This window comes from Dama dama, chromosome 10, assembly GCF_033118175.1.
Source record: "Dama dama isolate Ldn47 chromosome 10, ASM3311817v1, whole genome shotgun sequence".
Lineage (NCBI taxonomy): Eukaryota > Metazoa > Chordata > Mammalia > Artiodactyla > Cervidae > Dama > Dama dama.
The window spans coordinates 2934007-2943712 of NC_083690.1; the positions used below are offsets into that span (position 1 = coordinate 2934007).

Here is a 9706-nt window from a genome sequence, read left to right on the forward strand (position 1 = left end):
GGGTGAATTTCATAGTATGTGAAAGCATTGCCCATCCTTAATGTGTGTTTCTGAGTAGCCTGTTTCCTTTGCAAACCCCCTTCCCAGCAGCTCTGGTAGCCTCACCAGCTGTGTCACAGAACCTTGATGGACCCCCAGGGGGAAGGAGCTGCAGGGCCAGGAATTGGACTCTCCGGCCCTTCTCGTGAGAGATGTTGGAACAGGGAACAGACAAACAGAAACTCTCACAAGCCTCATGGAGAGAGGACCACGGCAGCTAACACAAGGAAAAGAGTTTTCCAGGAACCAGCCTGTGGCTGCCGCAAACCCACACCCAGGAAGCGTGGAGCTAGAGCCCAGCACCGCCCTGTGTCCGATCAGTTGTGCTGAAATGATGTCATACTACAAAGTGGGGTGTTTGTGAGAACACTGCAGTGAAGGGGAGAATGCAGTCCTGGGGGCCCTGAGGCCCGGCTCCGCCTGTGCCGGCCCCCCACCCCCCATGGAATGCCCACCTCCAGAGGGCAGGTGAGCCTGGTCCAGGTCGGGGGCAGCAGCCTGCCCCTCAGTCTGAGTAGGGGCCCTCTATGGACTGTGCAGGGTTTGGGGGTGCCACCATGTGAGCGCCACTGCTGTGTATGCGGTGAGCCCTCAGGGACACAGCTGTAGGCAGGTACAGTTCACCCTCTGCACGAATCCGCCCACCGACGTGGCATTGGCCAGCGTCAGGATGGCACCCGTCGGGAGCGCCTTCCCCATGGCCAAGTTTGAAACCTCCCCAGGGACCAGCACGCGGTCCCATATGGCCAGGCCTGCCATGCTCCCCACAAAGGCCTCCGAGCTGTCAAACCCGCCCCCAACGTGGTCTTGCTCCTGGCCTAGCACGAGGGACCCTCCTGGGGGGATCTCGTACCCCTCCCTGAAGCGGGAGCCGGTGGCCACGAGCCTTCGGTCCACGTGGAGCCAGTACCTGCCCAGGATGGACGTCCAGATGACACACACGTGGTGCCACTGGCCGTCTAGCAGTGGCTGGAGGGGCAGCTCCCTGAAGGCCGGGTCTCCGATCACAAAGTGGACACAGCCGGGGGCCAGGGAGTCGCGGCCGTGCAGAACCAGCTTGTTGTCATTTTCCTCAGTGGCGTAGGACAGGAGGGTGCCCAGGTGGTCCGCAGCCGTGCGGACCCAGCTGCAGATGGACAGGGCCCGCAGACCCGTGAGGAAACCGGGGCGGAGGAAGCCCACATTCGCGGTGGAGGCATTTGGGAAGATGAGCGCAGGGCCCACGTTGCAAACTAGAAACAGACGAGGGAGGGGAGTCAGCCTGCGTCTCGGGGGCGGCGCCTCACTTGTCCTCACGTGACCTGTGCCGTCTCCCAGATGGCAGGACTGACGCCAGGGTACCTGGCCAGCCGCGCTCCTCGCAGCAGGGAGCCCGGGATGAGTGTCTCGTGGCTGCTGGGACAACCCCCCCCCCAAATGCAGCAGCTCAAAACAAAACCCAAAGTTAGCATCTCACAATCTGGGTGTCAGAAGTCCCCACGGGTCTCTCTGAGCTGAAGATCACGGTGTGGGTGGGGCTGGTTCCTTTGGAGGCTCCAGGGAGTAGCCCTTCGCTGCCCTCTGACCTCTGCTCCTGCCTCACATTGCTGTCCCTGATGCTGAGCCCCTCTCCTGAGGACCCTGGGATGAGGTCGGATCAGCTCCCATCTCAGGGAGCTAGATGGACTTCACATTATAAGTCCTCTTGCCATGTGAGGTGACGCAGCCACAGGGGCTGGGGCCAGGACGTGGGCATCTTTGGCGGCATCATCCTGCTGACCAGACTTCCTCCCAAATCTGCCTGAAGGAGGGTGGCTGGGGCAGGGGGGGAGCCTGCATTTCTAGTTCCAGGGTAGAACTGGGGGCTCCTGTCATGATCCAGGGCAGCAGTTCTCAACGGGCATGCCTGTGTGCCCGGGGAACATCCAACAACACCTGCAGACGGTTTTGGTTGTCAGGACTTTGGGAGTCCCCAAACTTACAGCCCCGCTTTCCTGGGAGCCCTGTTGATTCCCTGCAGGTCAGCCAGTCAGCTCAGTCTTACTGGTGAGGCCCCCAGAGCCATGCAGATGGAGGGAGACCTGCTCCAGACTAATGGGCCCTGAGGGCTGCAAGGCCAGACTGGGAGCAGCCGGGCCACAGCTGAGAGTTCAAGGCAGGTGGAGGCCAGAGAGGTGCCGAACACCTCTTGGTGCCCTGGAGGCCCCTACAGCTGGGGACGAGCCAGCCCCAGGTGCCCCTGGTGGAGAACCCTAAGCTGGCAATGTGAAGCAGCAGAGGCCAGGGGCCCTCCACGAGTGGGCACAGACCCCACGGGCTACAGACCGGGGCCCCGGCCCTGCAGGAAGGATCCTGCTGGTGACAGCTGAAGATGCCAGCCCTGACCCGTGTGATCACCAACGCTGAGTGGGGATTTACTGCCCGCGGGCAGCACCCCACTCGTGGGTGTGCCAGGCGGCCTGATCTGCAGGCAGGCCATCTCCTGGGCGGTTCCTTTCTTCAAAGGTGGGGTGTGTGGGGGTATGAGGGACTGAGGGCTAAGCAGGACCCCAAGGGAGAGGTGGAGAGTGATGGGGGCGGGCAGGCGTGGTGCTTATCCTCACCTGGGCTCTCTGGGGGCCACACCTGCTGGTTGCCTAGACCCAGGGGCTCTTGTGCTCCCTGGAGACGGTGAGCGAAGTTCGGAGGTGGGTCCCGGGGCTCAGACGGAGCTCTGGACGCCTGCCTGCCCCCCTGCAGCTGCGGGGCGCTCCAGTTCGACGGCCTAGATGGGGCCAGGGTTACCTTTGGAGCAGCAGGGCTGGGGCCGGCCACATGCAGCTGGCCCTCGAGAGCGGCCAGCCTGGCGCCCTGGCTCTGGACGAGGGGCGTCAGGTGGAGCAGCGTGTCCTGCAGGGCCCGCACGTCCCGGGCCAGGCGGGAGATAGCGGCCCTCTGTGTCTCCTGCTCCCGGACGCACTGTGCGCTGCCCTCGCTCACGGCGGCACTCAAGGCCAGCAGCCTGCGGTCTGCCTTCTGGCCTCGGCGCTGCATCCTCCGCACCCAGGTCTGGAGGTGGCCCAGCTCGCCCTGCATGGCCGCCTGCGACTGGTTGAGCGCCAGGGCCATGGCCCGGCTCTCACGGGCCAGGCTCTGGAACCGGACCTCGACGTCGAAGGACAGGTTGTAGTGGCTGACAATGCCCTGCAGGTGCGTCAGGGTCACCTCTTGGAACCTCTGAAACTGCGGAGAGGACACAGGTGGCCCCGGGGGCTTGGTCTTCAGGGCAGCTCGGTGAGGTGACTGACCTTCGCCACCAGCTCCCCCGCGCCGAGCTCGCAGCTGCAGGATGACCCCAGACCTGCGCTGCAGGGGGCGAGGGCCCCCGGGCGGCTCCCACCCCTTCCTGCAGCCACACTCTTCACTCCCCTGGTGAGGGCGGGCTGCTTGTGTGGGGATCAAAGTGGGGAGGGCTTGGGCTCCTAAGAGCCAGCCGTGGCCCCACACAGGAGTCTCTGCTCCATGGGGGACCTGAGACCCGGTGCCCCGAGGCCCAGCAGGCCCCAGCACACCTGTGGGTACCCTCCTTGGGGTTACCCCAAGCCCGCCCACCCTCACATGCAGCTGGCTTATCTTCAGAAGGAGCCCACCAAACCTGTTTTGCTATTTCAACCATAGGTGAAAAGTCAGCCCGTAAAAACTGCAAACTCCACTTTGAGCTCACAGAGCACAGAAACTTAGCATTGTTTCTGCATCATCTCTGCTTCGCCTGCTGTCAATTAAAAACCTCTACCGCCCCAGACAGTAGGTACACTTACCTGCTCTTCTAGTCTACGGAGCCTCTCAAAAAATGGTTTTCGTTGCCCCACAGGGCTGGTTGCTTGCGGCAAAGCTCCATGTAGATATATGTGCAGAAGGATGAGCAAGAAAGGCAGGGTTCTTCCCGTCGGGCTGCCCATGCTGAGAAGGGGCAAGAGGCGCCCTGAATGCAGGAGGACTGTCTGCTTGGAGCTGGGCCTTCACTAGGCTCGCTTGCCTTTCCTGGGGGTGGCTTCCCTTCTTCCCCTCTGGCGGGTAGTCAGGTGCCTCCCACCACCTTGATGAGAGGCATTCGCTCTGGAGACTTGAGGTTCCCAAGGACACAGGCTGAAAACAGATGCAGTGTCTTTGGAAAATAGGTCTACTGGGTACAAGGCCTGGTCCAACTGGCTCGGATTCGGGCAGGGTGATTGCTTTAGCAGGAGCACACGGACTCATGTTCCCACCAGAGAAGTGGAGGTAGCCCAGGGACCCTGGCAGGGGCAGGGGCTCCTTAGAGCCGTCTGCCGTGCACAGCAGATCCAGATCCATGAGGCCCCTCCCTTGCCCTTGGAGGAGGCAATAGAAACAGAATTGGGAGCTGCGTTAATTCATCTTGGGCCTTGGGCTGTAAAGTGGGCTTAGTGGTAGGTCCCAGCCTAACCCTGGTGCCTGCAAATGAGAGCTTATTTGGGAAAAGAGTCTTTGCAAATACGATTAAGGATCTTGAGATGAGGTCATCTTGGATCATCCGCATGAGTCCCAAGTCCAAGGATAAGTGTCCTGAGACAGAGAGGAGACACGCAGGGGAGAGGGCCGTGTGAGGCGAAGGCCAAGGTTGGGGTGGAGCTGCCCCAGGAACACAAGGAGCTGGGGGTGGGGTGGGGGGGTAAGGACCCTCCCAGGAGCCTCGGGGGCAACATGGTCCTGCCAACACCCTGATCTCCAACTTCCGGGCTCCAGGGCTGCCAGGGAAAGCGTGGCTATTGTTTTAAGCTCCCCTATTTGTGGTCATTGGTTACAGCAGCCCCAGGAGACAACACAGGCCACCTGCCTAAGTGAACGGGGGGCAGAGACCTCATTCCAGGGCCAGGTCCATGGCCAGTGTTGACCCAGTGAAGGGAGCAGGAGAAAACCACGGTCAAGGCGGAGACTTCCGGGTGAACAAGGCGCCAGGCACAGAAACTGATCTCCTCTCTCTCCCCAGGGTCACTCTGATGGCAGCCAAAGGACACAGCCTGGAGGAGCCACAGGGCAAGAGAAGAGATGCAGCAGCTGCCCTGGGGAGCAGAGGAAGGGGCAGAGGGGACCCGGGCGGGCAGGGAGCAGGTCTGTGTCCTGGAGCTGCTGCACCCCGTGACTACCCTGGGGGGCGGGCACAGGAGTTCATTCTCCCCCGGCTCTGGCAGCCAGAAGCCTGCGGTGGAGGGGTCAGCAGGCCCACCCTGGATCCAAAGGCTCTCGGGGAGGATCCCCCTGCCGCTCCTGGGGCAGCCTCGCCCCAGTCCCAGCTCCGTCTTCACAAGGCCTTCTCCCTCATGTGTCTCTCCTCTTCTGTCCAACAAGGACAGCAGTCATGGGATCTAGGGCCCACCCAGATAATCCAGGGTGATCTTATCTTGAGATCCGAAACTTGGTTACATCCACAAAGACCCTTTTCCCAAATAAGTTCACATTTATAAACACGGGGCTTAGGACTTGGATGTGTTTCTTGGCGGCTACCATTCAGTCCATTACAGGGAGGTTTGAGGGGTTGGGGGCTGTCCAGGGATGGTAGGGGGCTGGGGCTGTGTGCAGACTGGAGAGAAGAGACTCTTGTCAGTCTGAATACAGAATTGCCGGCCCCCTGCCTCCTCCCTCACCTCCTGCCCACCAGCCCAACCCCAGGACGTGGTCAGCTGGTTCTCTGAAGCCGTGATGTCCAATCCCCCGTCCCATGAGGCTAGCCTGGGTGGAGATCCACTGCAGGTATAAAATGCACCCTGGATCCCAGGATTTAGTATAAAAAAGGAATGAGAAATGCTTCCTCAATCATCAGATTTTATGTATGATTATATGTTGAAATGGTAATAATATTTTAGATGGACTGGGTTAAATAAAATAATGTTTTAAAAATTAATTTCAACTGTTTCTACTTTTTATTAAGACTACTAAAATATTCAAAATTAAATATGGAGCTCATGTCATTGTTTGACTGGACAGTGTCACCTTGGAGAAAGACTCTGGGTTTGCAGGCCCCCAGGCAGAAACAGGGGTTTTCCTTTGACTCTCTTTCATCATCCATTCTTTAAAAAAAAATGGTGGAAAAAATATATATCATAAAATGCACTCATTTTAAGGGTGAAACTAACAACATGGTATTGAAGTAAGTATCTACCTATTGGACTGTGGGAGTCTGAGGGTTCTGCCAGCTTCTGGAGAGCAGCAGACAGGGACCTTCCCCAGGCACTTGCCCCCAGGCAGGAGGAAGGAGGGAGCTTCTTCAGTCCAGGCAGAAAACCTGATCTTACTAACATCATGGGCAAGAGCTTCCTGCACTCCACCAAATGAACTTCCAACCACAGGGGAGACAGAAATCTGCCCAAACAGAAAAGGAACCAGGAGACAATGCAGAGGGCCAAGGAAAGGCTCAAAAGTAATCTAAAGAACACCTTCAGAAAGACAAGAAAAGCTTTGTGTCCACAAGGCAAGAAATGGATGCTGTGGGAAAAGGAATAATCAGAAAGGAAGAAGCTGCTCCTGGAAATGAAAAGCACAATTTTCCAAGATACAGAGAAGTAATAAAGTAAAATGCAAATAAATAAATAAGTAGAATAGAAAAATTAAAAGGCAAAGTTAAAGCAGTTGGTCAGAAAATAGGCAAAAAGGCAAAGAGATGGAAAAGAAGAGCCAAAACACTAGATTGATCTCAGTCCAGTGAAAAGACACTACAGAGCGTGAGACTACAGGGAAGGGGGGAAGGAATCACTAGGAGGATAATCTGTGAAGCTGCTGCAGACAAGGGCATCCATCATTTGAAGACCTCATGGCAGAGAGCCCCAGGCCAAGGGACAACTACAAGGCTTATCTTTAAGTGTCAGACACCACAGATGAGAAGATTCTAAAAGTGTCAGAGGAAAAAACCTGGTCACCTGTGGATTGAGGCTCCCCCAGAGGGCTGTTGGCCACCTCAGCAGCAAGGCTGGCTGCCAAAGACAGGGGGCAAAACTTGATGACTCTGAATGAAATGATTTTCATTTAAAACTGAGCAGGGCTTCCCTGGTGGTCCACTGGTTAAGAATCCATCTTGCAACTCAAGGGACACCATTCGATCCCTGGTCCGGGAAGATCTCACATGACCTGAGCAACTATTGAGCCAGGACTCTAGAGCCCAAGAGGTGCAACCACTGAAATTAGCCCACCCAGAGCCCGTGCCCCACAATGAGAGAAGCCACCGCAGTGAGAAGCCTGCACAATGCAACAAAGAGTAGCCCCTGTTCGAGGCAACCAGAAAAAGTCTGAGTGCAGCATCGCAGAATGTAAATAAATCTTGAACAAAACAGAGCAGTTGGAATGGCCAGTTAGCTCAGATGGTTAGAGAATAATACCGATAAATTGTGTATCTATGGGGAGGGAGGTGGGAGGGGGGTTCAGGATGGGGAACACATGTAAATCCATGGCTGATTCATGTCAATGTATGGCAAAAACCACTACAATATTGTAAAGTAATTAGCCTACAACTAATAAAAATAAATGGAAAAAAATTGTGTATCTATGAATAGCTCAAATGTGAATCTACCTGGAGCAAAGGATAAAATCATTTTTCAGATATGCAAAGGGTTAAGAAATTTATCCTCTGTGCCGTCTCTTGAGACGTTACTGAGTGACAGGATTCAGAAAAATGTGGGGATAGAGGGAGAAGGAAGCAGCTGTAGGAGCCAGGAATGAGGGCTGTAGTCCAGAAGCTGCCTGCGAGGAAAGGGCAGAGAGTCCCAGCAAGGCAGCATCCTCTCCTCCTCCCTCCTTCGCACCCACATCCAACCCATCTGGTCTCCCCCAGGTGAGCCCCTTCTCATCACCTGACCCCTGGCTGTTCTCACACCGGCTGCCTCTCTGGGCTTTCTGTATCCACAGTTGCCCCCTACCGTACACTCTCCTAACTGCACCCTGGGTGGACCCCTCTTGATGAAAGTGTAAGAGGAAAGTGAAAAAGTTGGCTTAAAACTCAACATTTATGTATGGGAAGAGTAACATGGAAACTTACGTTACCATATGTAAAATAGATAGCCCACAAGAATTGGCTCTATGGCTCAGGAAACTCAAACAGGGGCTTTGTATCAACCTAGAGTGGTGGGGTGGGGAGGGAGGTCCAAAAGGGAGGGGATATATGTGTACTTACGGCTGATTCATACTGAGGTTTGATAGAAAACAACAAAATTCTGTAAAGCAATTATCCTTCAATTAAAAAATGAATAAATTTTAAAAATGTTTGATTTAGACTCACAAAAAACTAAAACTCAACACTCAGAAAACTAAGATCATGGCATCCAGTCCCATCACTTCATGGCAAATAGATGGGGAAACAACGGAAAAAGTGAGAGACTTTTATTTTCTTGGGCTCCAAAGTCACTGCAGATGGTGACTGCAGCCGTGAAATTAAAAGACGCTTGCTCCTTGGAAGAAAAGCCATGACCAACCTAGACAGCATATTAAAAAGCAGAGACATTACTTTGCTGACAAAGGTCGGTCTAGTCAAAGCTATGGTTTTTCTAGTAGTCATGTATGGTTGTTAGAGTTGGATTATAAACAAAGCTGAGCACTGAAGAATAGATGCTTTTGAACTGTGGTGTTGGAGAAGACTCTTGAAAGTCCCTTGGATTACAAGGAGATCAAACCAGTCAATATTCATTAGAAAAACCGATGCAGAAGCTGAAACTGCAATACTTTGGCCACCTGATGCAAAGAACTGACTCATTTGAAAAGACCCTGATGCTGGGAAAGATTGAAGGCAGGAGGAAACGGGATCGACAGAGGATGAGATGGTTAGAATGCATCACCGACTCGATGGACAGGAGTTTGAGTAAACTCCGGGAGTTGGTGATGGACAGGGAAGCCTCACGTGCTGCAGTCCATGGGGTCGCAAAGAGCTGGACACAACTGAGCGACTGAACTGGCTCTTAGGGCACTCAATTCTTACCCCACCCAATTTTTCTTACCACTATTTGCTATCTGATATATTGTACTATTAATTCTTTGGCCACCTGATGCGAAGAGCTGACTCATTGGAAAAGACTCTGATGCTGGCAAAGATTGAAGGGAAAAGAGAAGAGGGCAGCAGAGGATGAGATGGTTAGATAGCATCATTGACTCAATGGACATGAATCTGAGCAAACTCTGGGAGATACCGAAGGACAGGGGAGCCTGGGGTCACAGAGTCAGGCATGACTTAGCAGCTGAAAGACAACAACAACTATTGTACCTGTACTTTACTGTCTCCTTGACATGTGGACACAAACTTTGCTTCAGTCTCTGCTCTACAAGAGTGCCTGCTGGCGCAGGAGGCATTCAGTTGACGTGTGTTGAATTTATAACTGTTTCCCAGTTTTCCCTTCAACATCCCCTGGGCTGAAGATCTTGCCAGGACTTCGCGAGGACTTCGCCACTCCCCAAGGTCACCATAGGATCTGCCAAGATGGAAGGTCCATTATCTGTGCTGTGAGTTGTGGCAGGTGGCTATCTAGCCCTTGACACGTGGACAGTGCGACCAAGGAACTGGCCTGGCGGCTGGGGGCTACCGTGCTGAATGTTGCCGCCCCTCCCCCAGGATACCCATCAGCACCGGAAGTCACCTCCGTTGCGACTGCTTCCTAGTCCGGGCCCTGCCTCAAGGCGGGCGGCGAGGCCGCACACGCGATCGGGGCTCAGTAGGAGC

General features: G+C 54.9%; 1 protein-coding gene across 1 annotated transcript; it reads right to left on the minus strand.

Annotated features, from left to right (window-relative positions):
- Positions 1-630: 630 nt before the first annotated feature.
- Positions 631-9648, minus strand: PTX4 (pentraxin 4). The gene is made up of 5 exons (XM_061153921.1): positions 9624-9648; positions 9254-9458; positions 3816-3957; positions 2622-3240; positions 631-1271 (listed from the first exon to the last, which is right to left on the minus strand). The coding sequence occupies exons 2-5, from the start codon at positions 9337-9339 to the stop codon at positions 631-633; spliced, it is 1488 nt and encodes a 495-aa protein (XP_061009904.1). The 5' UTR covers positions 9340-9458; positions 9624-9648.
- Positions 9649-9706: the final 58 nt, after the last annotated feature.